The sequence below is a fragment of the Enoplosus armatus genome, chromosome 13, assembly GCF_043641665.1.
Source record: "Enoplosus armatus isolate fEnoArm2 chromosome 13, fEnoArm2.hap1, whole genome shotgun sequence".
NCBI lineage: Eukaryota > Metazoa > Chordata > Actinopteri > Centrarchiformes > Enoplosidae > Enoplosus > Enoplosus armatus.
In genome coordinates, this window is record NC_092192.1 from 12,744,977 (window position 1) to 12,760,428 (window position 15,452).

The 15,452-nt window shown below is 41.5% G+C and overlaps 2 protein-coding genes across 4 annotated transcripts; both read right to left on the minus strand.

Annotated features, from left to right (window-relative positions):
* Positions 1-223: 223 nt before the first annotated feature.
* Positions 224-6,377, minus strand: LOC139295781 (thrombospondin type-1 domain-containing protein 1). The gene is made up of 7 exons (XM_070918039.1): positions 6,326-6,377; positions 4,815-5,194; positions 4,058-4,718; positions 2,244-2,405; positions 1,658-2,072; positions 999-1,560; positions 224-900 (listed from the first exon to the last, which is right to left on the minus strand). The coding sequence occupies exons 1-7, from the start codon at positions 6,375-6,377 to the stop codon at positions 280-282; spliced, it is 2,853 nt and encodes a 950-aa protein (XP_070774140.1). The 3' UTR covers positions 224-279.
* A 2,634-nt stretch (positions 6,378-9,011) lies between these two features.
* Positions 9,012-14,606, minus strand: vps36 (vacuolar protein sorting 36 homolog). 3 transcript variants are annotated; one of them, XM_070917333.1, is made up of 14 exons: positions 14,491-14,606; positions 14,174-14,242; positions 13,966-14,036; positions 13,425-13,539; positions 13,225-13,314; positions 12,474-12,560; positions 11,817-11,849; positions 11,553-11,630; positions 11,216-11,350; positions 11,025-11,090; positions 10,773-10,837; positions 10,255-10,339; positions 10,017-10,093; positions 9,012-9,758 (listed from the first exon to the last, which is right to left on the minus strand). In XM_070917333.1, exons 1-14 carry the CDS (start codon positions 14,557-14,559, stop codon positions 9,677-9,679), a joined length of 1,122 nt encoding a protein of 373 aa, XP_070773434.1. In that variant the 5' UTR covers positions 14,560-14,606; the 3' UTR covers positions 9,012-9,676. The 3 variants fall into 3 exon arrangements, with proteins under 3 accessions (XP_070773434.1, XP_070773433.1, XP_070773435.1); XM_070917332.1 differs by having other exon boundaries at positions 14,464-14,606; XM_070917334.1 differs by lacking the exon at positions 14,174-14,242 and having other exon boundaries at positions 14,464-14,606.
* Between the last annotated feature and the right edge of the window lie 846 nt (positions 14,607-15,452).

The window sequence follows — 15,452 nt, forward strand, 5'->3', positions numbered from 1 at the left end:
TATACCAAGAAACCTACAAAGAGACATTATGAACATAGTCATACTCTGAACAAGGCAAATACTGTTTGTTCAGTTATAGTGCCAACATTTGACATATTTAAACAATTACAATTTAAAAATTCAATAGACATTTGTTTTTGAAACAGAAACATAAATATCTTTCAAGAAAAAAAAAGCAAACTCCCTAAACCTCTAACTTCCAATACAATCTTCTTCACTGATATGAGTCTGTGTTAAGATGAGGTTAAAGTATTGTAGTTTACTACAAACAAGTGTGACCTACTCCTCTTCGCCTACAAAGGAGGACAGATCTAGGTCCAACATCCTCTGCTCCGCCTCACTCAGCCTGTAGGGCGAGTCACCACTGGTGCTGTAGTCTCCGGACATTGGCAGAGAGCGGCAGCGGCCTTTCCTCTGCTCCGAGGATGACACACTGAAGGTGGAGCTGCGCTGCCGCCCCCTGACCCCAGAGCAGGCCTGAGCCTCCTTTAATTTCCGGGCCAGGATGTTCCTCTGGATAGGTGATGGTCCACGACGGTTCCAGTTCTGCTCGGCCCGCTCTGCGCGATCCACACTCAGGCTGGCAGGCTCCACTGTTGGACCCCCAATCCCTGAGATTCCCCCACCACTCCTTTGCCTTTCCCCAGTGCCACTGAGGTCTGCTTTAGCATGTTTCCCAGATGCTGAAATGTTGTTTGTGTTGGTTCCTGTATGTTTGAGTTCATGATTGTGAGAGGGAACAGCTTTCTCTATCCAGGGCTTCCTGTGGTCATTTCTCTGGGGTCTGGATTTAGCCCACTCTGTGGCCCCATGCTCTGGAATGGGGTAAGAACAGTATGGCTGCCTCTCCCATCCTTCTTTGGTCCAACAACTTCCTTCAGGAAGGGTCCGAGATCCCACCTGAAAAGGACAGCGTATGATCTTTTGTTAATTAAAAAGACCTACACAAATATGACCCACAGTATATAAATACACATAAATAAAGCTGGATAGGCGACCTGGGTCATGCTCCTTTCTCTGAACTGTCTGGGCTGTGCAGAGGGTAGAGGCTGTGGTTTGGTGTCATTAAAACTGGAGGTGCGGCGAAAATTTGGATTCTTATGATAGGAGTTTCCCATTCCTGCATCTCCTCCTCCTCCTCCTCCTCCTCCTCCTCCTCTGAGACCTGCTAACCCAGTCCTCTCTACCATCTCCACCCAGTCAGCGGTACGGTCCCGCCATTTTGAGCTGCCCCTACTTGCATGAGCAGAGACAAGAGGACCTAAGACCAGCTCCACTCTGGGACTCAGTCTGTCTGGCGTGACCCTAGAAGTCTGTGATGGTGGCTCAGAAAAGGGAGCTGCAATACAAAAATGGTTTAGGTTGACGTCGTCCTGGAGGCCCAAAGGCAACGGGGAATGAGTGAATTCAGTTGGTGTAGAGATGGGGGAGTTGGTGGGTGAAGCAGTTGTCTCTACCAAGGTGTCATGGACTGGGCTTGAGGAGACATGGTATAGCTGTGTGGCTTCCTTTAACCCCTTCTTCTTCATTTCTTTCAACTGCTGCTGCGCCAACCGGTACCTAGAGAGACAATTTTATTTTAGTTTCTAAGACTGGGGAGTGACAGAATAAGTTTGTTCTATGTGTGATAAAAGTAGACAATATTCTTGCAACATACCCAAATATTGGTGGCAACAACTTCTGACCTGTCGGGGACAGCCTTTCTGGGTCCTGTGAGACAGGTATCACGAGGGTCTGCGAGATAGGCTGACTGCTCAGAAAAGGAGTGTCTTTCTGGGCTACACCCACACCCACGCTCCCTGGTGGGCCATGGCCATCAGACAGGCTGGGTCTCTGGAGGCTGTGGCCACAAATGGAGGCTTCATCGGAGAGCTTGCGGCCTGCAGGGGAATGCATGGAGCCTCTGCGGACAGAGCTGCACGGAGGGGTCTGGCAAAGCTTTCGCCACACAGTCACCACAACAGTCGCCAGAATCACAGCCAGACAAAGCAAGATACCAGCCACCACGACAATGTTACCACCTAGGGGTGCAACTGGTACAGGGGGAAGGGATGGAGAAGGAGCAGGCAGCACTGTGGAAGAAAGGGAAATATGTTAATATGTGAAGTCTGCATGCTCCACAGTGCATTTTGTTTAATTTTCTAGTCTAGAAAAGATGAGGAAAATGAGACAGTGAAATTCTGCAGAAAATCAAGGGACAGATAGAGCGAAAAAAAAAGGCGATGAGGGGTGAAGAGACTGACCAACACAGTCCACCAGTGAGCAGAGGGACTGTTCCTTCACCATGCCAGTGCACTGCATCCCTCCCACACCTGAGGGCAGCAAACACTCACGCACTCGTTCCCTCACCCCATCTCCACAGCTCACACTGCACACGCTCCATGGCTGCCATGGGCCCCATGACTCTGCAGAACAACAGAAAAAAAAATGTTGACTGCAGAGAAATTGATATGTTTACAAGCCCAAATGATCACATGCCAACAAGCCCGCTCTGCTATCCTCATCCATATTATGAGAAAAGATTTTCAATTTCATGCAGTGCTGGGATGAGGTAATAAAAAAGCCAGTAATAGTATAACAAATCGCACCCTTTTACACGGAGTTGAAAAAGGCTCAACCATTATATCATGATGGTTCACATGACATCCACAAGTTAATGCTTTAACCCCAAAATAGACGAGGTGAGGACACAGCTGCAAGCAACTTTCTACAACAACAATGTGGCAGTTGTGGCTGATTTACTCCCATGTTTGAATAATAATAATAATGTTATATTAATTGTAATGTGTCAACATGACCATGAGGCACCTTATTCAATGGATTTCCATTTAATTTGGTAAATGGCAAATATATGTAGCAAATATAGTGTGGCTTCTATATATTTAATGGTGTCGAGCATTAGAATTTCTTATGAATGACTCAATTGTGTCTGTATGCAAAACAACTGAATAACTGGTTATGTGCGGAGGTTGATGCTTCAGTATGATGTGACATTATGTACTGTGCTACACTGGAATGTACCAGGGTTAATATAGTGGCATGGCCTGTCAGCTGCAGATTACGTTGCCTATTTTCAGTATTGTGGTGATATGCTGATATTTTTATTTGATGACGCTCAGTTGCACACCGCATTTGCATAACATACTATACGACATACTAGGTCACCCTCCACCTCACTATCAAAAAAAAACTATAACAAAAGATGACTATTTCAGTCTAACAGGCCCTAAAATAGCCATCAGTCATGTGATCTTTATTTTCTCTTCTTAAAGTGTGACTTTAATGCGTAGTAATGCACCATCAAACTGACTGATATCATTTTTAATGTAGATCTGTGAGCCTTTTTTCATGATGCAATCATGGATATTGCTATTTATAAATGTGGAATGACCTAAAAAAACAGACAACGAACAAGAGTAACAGTTAAATATGTTTACTATATCTAAAATGTGACTACACTGAATCGGTTTAAAATACCAATTTGTTGATTCTCTTAGCATATAATACATACAAAAATATAAAATGAGTAATAAATAGCTAGTCATACCATCAGCCTACAAATGACTGAGAAAAAAACCATTTATCTGATTTGGACATTGTGGTTTATACCTTGCAACAGAGGCCTTTTTCACAGCAGACATTTTTGTCATAGTAGGAAAAGCACAGGTGTTACTAATAACATCAACATTTTATTCAAGTGTCCTAGAAAGTCATGACAGTGTGACAATGAACCAGCAGGCACAATAGGACCCTGAAACCAAAGCAGCTATCATCATCAACTTTTAATTTTAACACCTGTGGTTTTTCTGCTGTGGCAAGTCAAAATGTCCCCTGTGAAAGAGGCCTCTTGCCTACTCTCTAATGAGGCCATTTCTCAATTAGTGACTGGGTTTTATCCACCACTGGATTTTATCAAAAATATGGATGAATAAAGCAAAATGCAAGTCTTATTGAGCAAACCACTGCACCCCTGCTCCACTGACACTACTGAATGACAAGCAGAAGTAGAGTGCAAACATAATCTTGGCAGCTGTTCTGTGTGAATGTGAAATCTCACCTGCACTCCTGTGAACCACCAAACAGGTCTGTGCAGGACTAGGGGAGCGACTGAAGTTGAAAACAAAGCGAAAGCAGTACTTGTTCCTTCCGGGGGAAAATACAGAACAGTTGAATTCTGTCTCATTCTCTCCTTGAGTCAGCCACTTAAAAGCCAACGGAGGAGAAGAGGGCTCCTCAGGTCCAAACCCCATCAGTGCTGTTCCACTTGCTCCCATCCCAGAGGAAACAGCAACCCCTCTTCCAACACCTGCATCTTTATAGAGTAATACTTTCCCATTGATGTGAGCACAAGGTGGGGTTATCAGTTTAACAGTCATCGTCCCTTCACAACCACTCCTGTAAACGTTGGCGTTTTCCACCAGCAGCTTATAGGAGAAGACACGGGAAAGGTAAAGCGGTTCAGAGCTCTTCACATCCTGTGCTGCATGAGGAGAACGTAGAGCCACTCGTATAAAGTCTCTTTCTGTGAAGGGGAAAGCGCAGGACAGCTCAACACTCTGGGAACGGAGGGGCTTGATTGGGTGACGTGTACGGTCTCGGACCTTGTCAATGCTGTTTCGCCCTATCTGGTTGTACTCCATGTAGCTGACTTCTAGGAAGAGAGCAGAGTCAATGCCGCTGGAGCAAGCCTGAAAGTGTTCGTTAGTGGATATCCCAACCTGGATGTGACAGTGACAGAAGAAGAAACTATAGTAATCATTCTCAGCACAATAAACCAACTTGGAGTGTAAAGTTTGAGATATTGCTGGTCTTGCCTGAAAAGATCCTGAGTGGTTTCCAGCTCTCTCCACAGCGATGTGAAAGGTGGGCCACTGCACCTGCAGTTCTGAACTCCACCACCAGGCAGTGCCCTCCGTGCTACTGCCGTCTGTGCCATTAGCACGAGAAACAGCAGAGATGCTGGTCTGCCTCAGCAGGAACCGGAAAGTTCCCGCGTACAGGAAGCAAGAGCAGTTGAACTCCACCCTGCCAGCCAATTCGTTGTTGGGGAGAGTCTTGGTCAGAAGGGTGGTGTTGGTTTCCGTGTTGACCAGAGACAGGCTTGTGCTGTTGGATTTTGTGCTGAAGTCCACAAATACACTGGCGTTGCTAAGAGCAACGTGGAAGGAAGGCCAGATATTGAGCCCTGCAAAAGCTACAGGACAGGATGCACAGAAACAAGATAGGGCAAAGAGAAAGAAGATTTTACCTATTGCTCCTGCATCTTGCACAAACATTTCTGAGTATGTCCACTATGGTTAACACGTTGTCTCACAGATTTTGTCGTTACTGATTATTTGTGTATTTTAGAGGCTTTTTCAATTTTCTTGATGTGAATTTGCATTTTCTAGAATTGATGTATCCTAATATCAGTTGGTGTGGACAATTATATGTCAAGTTGTCTAATTAATGTCTGGACTGTATGGAAAGTGGAAGTCAAATGGGAACTGTCATTTTTAGTTGACACTCACCATCAATGTGGGAGAAATGCGAACTGCTATGTAGAGCATAATTGTGCATCATGATTCATGATACAAAAAATCCAATGTACAATTATACAACAATAAATTATGTATTGGCCTCATGATATATTTCCCATGTCCAAGTGACACCAAGTTCAATTTTAATGACCACACAGCCGCAAAATTATGGAAATACTCAGAACGACTAAATAATAAGCTCAGTTTTCAGCACACACACTGTAGATCCATATTAACAATTGATAGGAATCACTAGTAGTTCAATTCAATTCAATTTATTTATATAGCGCCAAATCACAACAAAAGTCATCTCATGACACTTTACAAATAGAGCAGGTCTAGACCAACTCTTTATAATGTTATTACAGGGTAATAATAGTAGTAATAATAGTAATAGTAATAGTAGTAAGCTACATATTTCATACACACCATAAGTTCCTCAATTAGTTAACCGCTAAGCAGTACCTCTGAGTATATTAGTACAATATCAGTACCTGGGGAAAAAGTAAAAATGTTGCTGCACAGTAGCATATTGTTTTAAAAGCTATTGTGTTGTGTAGTGTGTAAATCCTGTTGTGCATACCTCACATCCTCACAAAGCAAAGAGGGTGTGGGAAGAGGAAGAGGCTGACCCTCCACTACTCCCCTTCCCTCTCCCATTTGAATGAGGGCACATAGTAGAATACAGGATGGTACAGCCCATTTAAGTCAACATGTGTTTGCTTGATCAGATTCATTTAAAATAGCTGATTCTGCCAGCCTTTTCAAACATGTAGTTATGTTTAAGATGGCTTGGTGGCACTCACCATACCCCATGAGCGCCAGCAGGAAGGGCAGCAGTGAGACAGCCTGTGGCATTCCGATGTCCGTGCCTCTGTTTTCTCCTACACCACATGACCGTCCTCTTCCACCACCCCTGACCTCTACAAATCAGAGGCAAATCACAAAATAACCTGATAATCCACAAGAAGGCAGCAGGGGCAACTATCAATTGTGCCTGTAGGCATCATCAGACAGGAGAAGGCACAGAAGACGTAGTGCACTGATCTGAGGTATGAAAAACAGGAAGGCTGTGACCATGAGGTTTTCTGGATTTACAGTGGCGTCTTCCTCTTCCTTCCATCCTCACAATGGGAATGGAGGGCTGCCTTCTGCACACAAGTGTAGTAGCTACAGGGGGGCTTGGTCCATAACAAATATTTATGAGGTACTGTAGAGCCAAATCCTTGTTGTTTGGTTGCTTGCAAAGTTTTTCACTGACTGTTTTTCTATTGTTAGGAACACAGTAGACTACTGCCTTTCTCAGAAACAAATGCCAAAACTTGGAAACTTTTGGTACCAGGCAGCTGAGACTTACATTTTACACCCCCATTCAAATTCAGACTGCTTTGCACTAGCCATGGACGAATCACATGAGGCAGCAATGACTAAAATTCTCTTTAATACACTGTCGCTGCATCAGAAAGATGGCCTAATATTTACTCTTAGGTTAACACATCTTTTAGTTTTATAGTCAATTCCCAACCAAATAGTTAGCATAGTGTCAATATTTTATCTCCATTACACTCGACTCAAATGTATCTGCTCAGCCATCAGAGGTCTAAGTGGATGAAGGCAGACTATTTATCACGTCACTTCTTCTGTTCATAGTCATTAAACCTTTTTTTTCGGCAGTTAGCATAAGTATTGCTTAGACAACTTTCTCGTGCCTTTGGGACATAGTTCATAGTTTTGTATAGTTGGAAAATAAAGCTGTTGTACTCACATCTCTTGTTGACTCAGCACAGCATTATTCCTGTCCAATTTTCCAAAACAGCAACCGCAACAACGGCCCCTCCACGTGCTGGTAACACACTTCTTCTGACTGCTTATGATTTCAGTGACAGGCAGCAGCACGAGCGTCACGGACCCAACGGAGTTCTCCGAGGGCGCGCGCCGGTGTTCAGGGCGCGCGAGAGATCCGCTCACAGTCACTTCACGGTCAACAGCAGGGCGTATTGAATATCATGTTCGATATTTACGACAACGTCCAGTGACGTACTGGTAAACAAACCAATAGGCTACTTCCTTTCAGAAAAAAACTTGATTCATTATATAATTGAGGAAATATTTGGAGAAAAAAAGGTTGTGATGGGTATATTCCTGCCTGGGAGGATTAACATGCAAAATGAAGCAAAACTATTCTCTGGTTTGGAAGTGGTTCTTTCAGTTGGATTCTGAACTTCTGTGAGAAAATTGAGACTCCCACATATATTATTTTTTTTAAGTGCACATGCACTACCTTGACACAAAGTTGACCTCGGCAGGTAAAAGGCATTATAGAAAACTAAAGCACAAATGAAAGACCCTTTCTCCTTCTGGCTGTTAACATTACACTGTATACAGTGAATCATTCAAGAGATTATCAGTTTTAACAACAGGCACCTGGGTCATCAAAAGACTTCAGCACAGGTGCCTGAGGAAAGTGACTACATGGAAAGACATGTGAGATTCAACAGATGGATCTATAATTCACTCCTTCAAATGACAGCCTCACATAAATATTTTTTTTTATATGTAAAGGGGTTGTTAAAACTCATGATATTCAGACAGGATAGCATTGTGCATCCTAATTGGCACAGAAGGCAGGGTAACAAAATAAAACATTTTATACAATGCAGTCACTGTATTCAATTGCAGAACTATTCATCTCACACAATCAGATAACCTTCCACACACATAAGATGACTGACAAGTCACTCTTGTATAATCCACTGATGAATAAAAACATTACAGAGATTTGTACAGATGACACTCGGCCATTCAGCATATGGGTCAATTTAAAATGCGCCATTGAGTGAATCAGTCCACCTCAGCATGCAAGAACAGGACCTATTTTGTATAGAAAAACGTTCACAGAAAGTTCAATGTCGTGCACAAATCCCTAATTATTAGATCTCAAGATTTCGTGAACCAATTGAGTTCATCTACTATCAATAAATGAACCACATGGCAGGGTCTAATCTAATCAGCTGTAGAGCTCTGCAGGCCTTCAATTTTCCTCCACAGAGAGCCAGCAGAAAACAGGAAGCTTCTCTGGAGATGAAACACCCTTTATCGCTCAGCTCAGCTCACAATGGGAACAAAGAAGTTTTCAATTCTTTGTGTAAAAAGCCCTACAGGGACGCACAGAGATTAAAAATAACAGTACAGTGGTAACACTCCCAGCAGCGAGTCTAACATTCAGACATGAAGCTACTTAGACCAGGTGGTGTTTATTACAATATGCTTTCACGCATTCATTGCTACTTCTGCAGTTACTCTTTATATGATATACTGTGAATAGATGGTAGACAAAAAATTACAAGCACTTGTTTTGCAGGGGCTCTTACCTTTCTTTCAGTTTGGCTTCAAAACAGTCACTGATTTCTATAACACAACCTCTGCAATAAAGGGACTGATGACATTTGGCTGCCCTATACATTATATGCTGTGAATCAAACTGACAGCAGATCAGGCATCTTATTTTATTTAGACAAAGGTGAAGTAGGGTATTTAGACACTTGGGCGGCTTGTTCTTCCCTTCCTAAGAAGATAAGACAGCATGACAGGCTTTATTCCTTAATCATTTATTACATAAATGTATTTTTTAGTTAGGAAATCGTGATCAGTGGCTATGGGATTTTCTTAACAGTCCACACTACTTGAAAAAAGGTATAAGCTGTGTGACACAAAAATGTGTCATCAATGAAATTCAAAATCACAGCGGTGCAACAAAAATGTACACTGAAGTTTACCCAAACCCATTTGTTACTAAACTCACAAGATGATCACTCCTCCAAGCAGAGTGAATCTGGGAACACTTTGCTGCATGTACAGTATCTGCAGTTTCCTGAACAGTTTCTGGAAAAGTATATTCTTGATGAACTTTAAAGACAGACTCTAGCTCTTAGACCTAAATAGAAAATAGCTGGTAGAACCTACAATGGAGTTGCAGAGATCTACCACAAACAGAACACCAACCGTTCAATGATCAAAACCAGACAGTACAGCAGGCACTCTGCTGCTGTACATCAGCATGTACATGTAGATTGTTTTAATGCATCAGTCTATCAGCAGAGACAGTGCAACCCAGTTTAAGTTATTTTTCTATCTCTACAATAAGGACTGTAAACAGGTCAGAAGAGGTTTGGGTAGAATCTCAAACCCTCAACAGAGTCATCTCTACACAGGTGGCCCATCTTCTCAGCCAGCAGCAGCCTGCAGATGAGGAGGGAGCAGAGAAGAAAAACGTGAGACAAAATGCAGAAATGAAGACCAATAAAAATGAGAAACAAAGACAACTTGTCTTTGTTAGAACAATGTGTAGTGAAACAGACAGACTGACATGATGAGTCTTGGTAAAGTGCACATTTTGTGCTTAAAGCAAAGTGAAGGCTCTCCTGGTAAATACTGCCATTCAATCTACAGTATTCGAGTGTTTAACTGCTGCTCAGCTGTATCCATGCGTTAACTTACCGCTCTTTAGACAGAAGAACTGAGAGACCCAAGAGCTTTGCAAACTCCTCTGCTGTCAAAGAGCCTTTGTCTGACACCTGCAGAATATGAAGATGATGAGATGCAGAGATAAGACAGGGAATGAGATAAAAACCTATCTCTAGACATTTTTCAAAGATATATGTCCAACATAGCATGCCTGTCTAATCAGTCTAAACCATGTCACTGTCAGTATAATGTTTGTAAGGGTAAAGCTTACATTGTCCAGTGCTGAGGCTATCATTTCCTCTTCGCTGTGAGACTGCAGCTGGACCACCATCACACCACTGTCAAACACACGCAGCCTACAAACAGGACAAGACAGATGAAGGAAAGAGTGTGTGTGTGTGTGTGTGTGTGTGTGTGTGTGTGTGTGTGTGTGTGTGTGTGACAGAGATAGAAATCCGGTCAACAGATTTAAAATAGGTTAAAAAAAATAGGGAGCTAGCTAAAGAACAGCAACCAGTTTGAGGGTACTAGGACCAGCGTGGTAGGGAAACAGTGTTTCTTTTGAAACCCTGGGAAGTGACAGGAAATGACAGTCACAGAGGGCTGGACACCACTTCCAACAACAGGAAGCCAGGCAGGAAGAGCCTGGCCTCTGTGAAGCAGGCGCCAACTCTGCCCTATATTCCTTTAATAAACACATAGCCTGGTCTATAAACAAATTAAGGTATGAATGTTGTATGCGCACATGCATACATTAAACAATACAAGACAAACAAAACTCAAACTCACCTCAACGGTAGCTTCAATGACTCAAACATCTTGCATGCATTTACTAAATCTTCTGGAGATAAAAGCTGCGGATAGCAAAAAACAGAAAAACCTCAGTATCTGACAGGCCACTGAAGATGTGTGTGTAGTGTGAATGTACAGATAGCAAAGTTGTCTCCTATTATCAATTCAGCTAGAGTGAACATACATGCCCACTCAAGTATGACCCATAAAATCCTTCAGTTGTTGTGTGCACATTTATGTGAGCATTACCTCCATCCCTCGAGCACGGTTGACGAGACAGTACACCTCAGTGAGAGCCATCATACCTCCACGCTCCTGAGAGGAGGGAGTGGTAGAAAGACAGTGAGAGAGAGTTAGAAATGAAGGAGATGATTGAAATTAGTGAATGATCGTAGCCTGTATAGATGCAAAACACATGACGCCCAAAACTTCACACCTACCTCCAGAGGGGCCTGTAGCATATCTCCCAGCTGCTTTGCCAGCTGCAAATGGTAATGTGTACCTGATCCATGGGTTTCCCTGGTAACAGGGTTAGCAATACCCATGCTCAGTAGGTAGGACTTAAACCGAATCGTCTGTAAAACAGAACAGAACAGTTAATAAAAAGCAAACTACTTGAAAACTAAATTGCATTGTGTAGCAGCCTCATGCAGAAACACTTGTTTTGTACATACGTGTATTAGGCCTCAAGTTGTGTGTATAATGGTCCAGTGAGGTTGGACAGTACTACAGTATTACTCCTGTTTCTGTGTCTGATTATGCTGGTCAGGTTCTCACCTCGTCCTCTGTTATGTCTCCCTGCTTGTCTTTGATCTTGTTGGCTATAGATCTGGACAGCTCCACCATCTCTTTGGCCTGTTGGTTAGAGTAGACAGTTCCCCAAAACCCCATTCAGCAAGTCCCACAGCATAGCAGTATATGGGCTTAACACAGGTTTGATATCCATTACGTTATGATGTTTAAATGATCATACAATACAATTGTTGTTATAAATCAACCAGTACAGGATATGTGAACATACAAAAGGAAAGCATTCTTTACCTTCACCATTAGCTTACTGAGGTCCTCAAAGGCCTGAAAAAAAAGACACTAAATGAGTAATAGTTCTTAAAAATGTTCATAATTAAATAAACCACGAAACTTCATGGTGACAGATATGATTTAAATATCATTCCACAGCACACACACCCCTCCACTCCTATGACTGATGATAACACTGAATATTCTCCCTGGCCTTAAACCCCCATTTGTTTCAATGTCATACCTTTCATGAAGCAAAATATATGTCATTTTGTTTTTTTAATACATATTCAAGACAAACATATATACAGTATGTCCAACTGCGGCTGTATAAACACATAACTTCGTGGTTGCCTAATGAGTGTCACAGCGACTGTGGTCAGCTTGAATTCATGTCAGTTACAATAAATTCCAATGATGAGAAGTTTTTATTACAGGAAAAAGCAGATCAAAGCATTCACAGAAACGTTTTAAACCAAACCAGTCTGTATTCTCAGCATGTTCACACATCATAATACGGCTAAATACAAAACTTTGGCTTGGAGGAGGCTGACGGTATGGCACATGGGCAGTTTACTTAACTTAATGTCTAATCAAATCTTCAACTCTATAGCAACACCACCACAATTCCCATTCTGACACACATTTCAGTATTTCAGTATTTTTACTTTATAGTACCTCAGAAATGTTTTTGTCTGTTTCTTTCCTCTTCTCCTCTATCTTCCTCTCAATGCCAACAATCCCAACTGCACGCGTCCTTCCTGCCTACATGACCGTGAAGGAAAGAAAAACACAGAGTGTAACACACAAGCAATTCAAAAGTTGGTAACAAGCCTTGAGGGACAAGGAAAGACAAATGACAAGGGAACAAATTGTGGCCAACTGCTGTTACAATACACAAACTAATTTCAGTGACAGCGATTTCATAGTGTTTATCCAAAAACTAAGATTACTGTAATCTCATTTAGAGACACGTGACCAAATGAGTGTGAGTGTAACAGCCTATGCAAAATCTTTTATTTTTTTACTTTGGTCCTGCTGTGGGATGCTATACCTAATTTGATGTTAATGCCAATTTCTACCAATTGTGCAATACATCAGAATCAAAATCAACAACATGCATTCTGATACTGCTGTTTTAAAATCCCTACATAATACTCAGAGGCAGACACTCTGACTATTTTAACTGTCAAAACCAAGAATATAGTGACAACACTGCCCTCCTGTGGAACATTATTTGAATTGACAGGAGTGTCATTTCCATGTATCATCAAATATTAAACTGTCCACTGGCAGTTTGGCTGGTAAAGTTACAGTCCTGTGGTGTGGAAACAAGTCACATAACATCCTAGCATCTCACTCAAACAATATAACAATATAAGGAAGGGATTCTAGTCGGATGAGAAAGAACATCTATTCAGATTCTAACCTGAGAGCCGGTTCCTGTGGAGATTGGTTGTGAAACTGGTGTGTTCTCCCATCTCTTCTGAGTCATTTCCTCTGTTAGCCTCCTGTAAAACTACAAGAAAACGGCACCATGTCAGTTCCAGGTTATAAAGAATAAAACACAGAGTCTCTCTAAAGAAGGCTCATTATAGGGTGCAAAATAAGCGAAACAAGTGCGACTACCTCAATCTGCCCATGTTCTTTGAAGGACAGCTTGATGAAGGAGTACTTGCTGTGTTGGTAGGGACCTGGCTCCTTGTTGGCAGGTGTGGCGTGCAAGTGGATAACTATTTTTGCACTACAGGATAAACATCAATAGTTAATTTACAATTTTCTTGAAAATTTAAACGATTATTGTTAACAACAGTGAAAGTTCATTCTTGACAGTGAAAATAGTGGTTTCAACTACAGGGGCTATGATATTCTCCCCAAATACAACCACCAGTTATCACATGACCAAAGTTACAAACTTAATTCACGTGACGACAACTGAGCAATCTCCATGACAACTGAGCAAACTCCATCCACTGATGAAGACAATGAGGTTCAGTTACAAACTCCAGAAAAAGCTAGTAAGTGGACCTTGATTTAAGGTTGTTGGTCAAATTACACATTTAAGTATAAAAACACAACCTATTGTTGTTTGATAATTTTTAATATAATACTGAAATCCTAGATCTCCTTCTGTTGTTAGAAACCACAAGATTTATTTACTGACACTCACCTTTTTCCTATTCCTGCTGCCTGCTCCTCAAAGAAGATGATCTGTGATAGGGGCATTGCTATGCAGCATTCCTACAGATGGCAAGAAAAATACAGAAGTCATCATGAGAGTAAGCACCCAATCCATAAGGACAAATCTGTGAACAATAGCACACAATTCTCACGCAATCGGTGCAATCAGTTAGTAGTCCTGTTTACTGCTGTCTTACATGATTTTTAACGTCCCTCCAGATCAACCGATGGGTGCTCAACAAGGAAACTCCAACATCCAGCTTAGCCTGGTACAATGACAGGAAAAGACATGAAGTTACTATTTTCTTATATTAAGTTCCTGAGTCATTTTTCGTGTTATAATCACCTTACACAGCATTTAACCACCTAAAACCATAACGTTCTACCTGAACTGCATCAGCACCTAATATGCACCGCCGATAAGTTATCACTGCGTTCTCAAACTATCTTAGGCCATAAACTTAACTATCAGAAAACAAAACTATACCTTATCATCGCCGTCATACAGTCTGACACCTCGTTGCTGGATCACTAAAGTTTCGTTTATTTCCAAGAGCCCATTTGACCACGAAAACCGGTCCATTTTTACTATTACTAAAACAATTATTCCTTATTCTACTCTGCTACCGAGATCCATTTTTATGTTTACTTCCTGTACGCTGACCAAAATTGGCCTGGCACCGACTGCAGAGAAACACTAAAATAGAACATAAAAAAGAATATAAGTTAAAGTCAATTCAATTAATAATTGTGTTGATTATAAATCAACCATTTTCACTGATGATATTACCTAAACTAACTGTAATCTTCTTACTTTTAATTAATTTCCTACACGATATGGTGATTTTCTGACAGGCTACCTCACAGGGGTCCTTTCCGGTGTTGACGTTACTAGCGCCAGCTGTCAGTGCGAGCTAGCAAGACTGCTATCTTTTCCAGCGCGTTATGTTGAATTTTTTATAATGAATTTTTATATTTTCCAGTCTCAATCGTAATTATCGCCAGTACTGAATTCAAACAAAGCCTGAATGAATAGATGCGCAAATAGTTTTTCGCATTTTCTTGTGACTTTTTGTTGAGCTGTGCTCAGAATTAAGGTAGCTGTAGCTGGCTAGCTTGTTGTTAGCTGCGGACAAATCTGGTGCAGACAGGTTTTGCACTGCAGATACAGCTTCTCTTGTTTTGAAGTCATTGTTCACTGGCGGAACTTTGTATCGTATAAAGGAATGTAAAGACCATGCAGCTTTATTACAGAGCTAATAATTTACTGCGAATGTCCATTGCTTTACATTGTGCAGTCGCGGCATTATGAATTTTATATCAGTAACGTTGGATCAGTAACATAGTATTTAGACTTAAAGTCATCCGAATGCATTTTATCTTAAATAACCTTATCTGTATTGTAAAAACTGTATTTACTAGTTGCGTGGTGTAATAACTGTGTTTATTGACAAAGAGGCGAACGTTTGTTTGAAT

Bases quoted from the DNA above. Each gene is read 5' to 3' on its own strand.
- LOC139295781 (XM_070918039.1), bottom strand. From the start codon at position 6,377: ATGCCACAGGCTGTCTCACTGCTGCCCTTCCTGCTGGCGCTCATGGGG. The intron at 2,073-2,243 runs GTCAGTCTCTTC...TTTCTTCCACAG, and splicing joins CTCACTGGTGGACTGTGTTG to TGCTGCCTGCTCCTTCTCCA. The intron at 901-998 runs GTCGCCTATCCA...TGTCCTTTTCAG, and splicing joins GAGAAAGGAGCATGACCCAG to GTGGGATCTCGGACCCTTCC.
- vps36 (XM_070917332.1), bottom strand. From the start codon at position 14,559: ATGGACCGGTTTTCGTGGTCAAATGGGCTCTTGGAAATAAACGAAACT. The intron at 14,243-14,463 runs GTATAGTTTTGT...TCATTGTACCAG, and splicing joins TGTATGACGGCGATGATAAG to GCTAAGCTGGATGTTGGAGT. The intron at 13,315-13,424 runs GTAGTCGCACTT...GTTTTCTTGTAG, and splicing joins AAGAACATGGGCAGATTGAG to TTTTACAGGAGGCTAACAGA.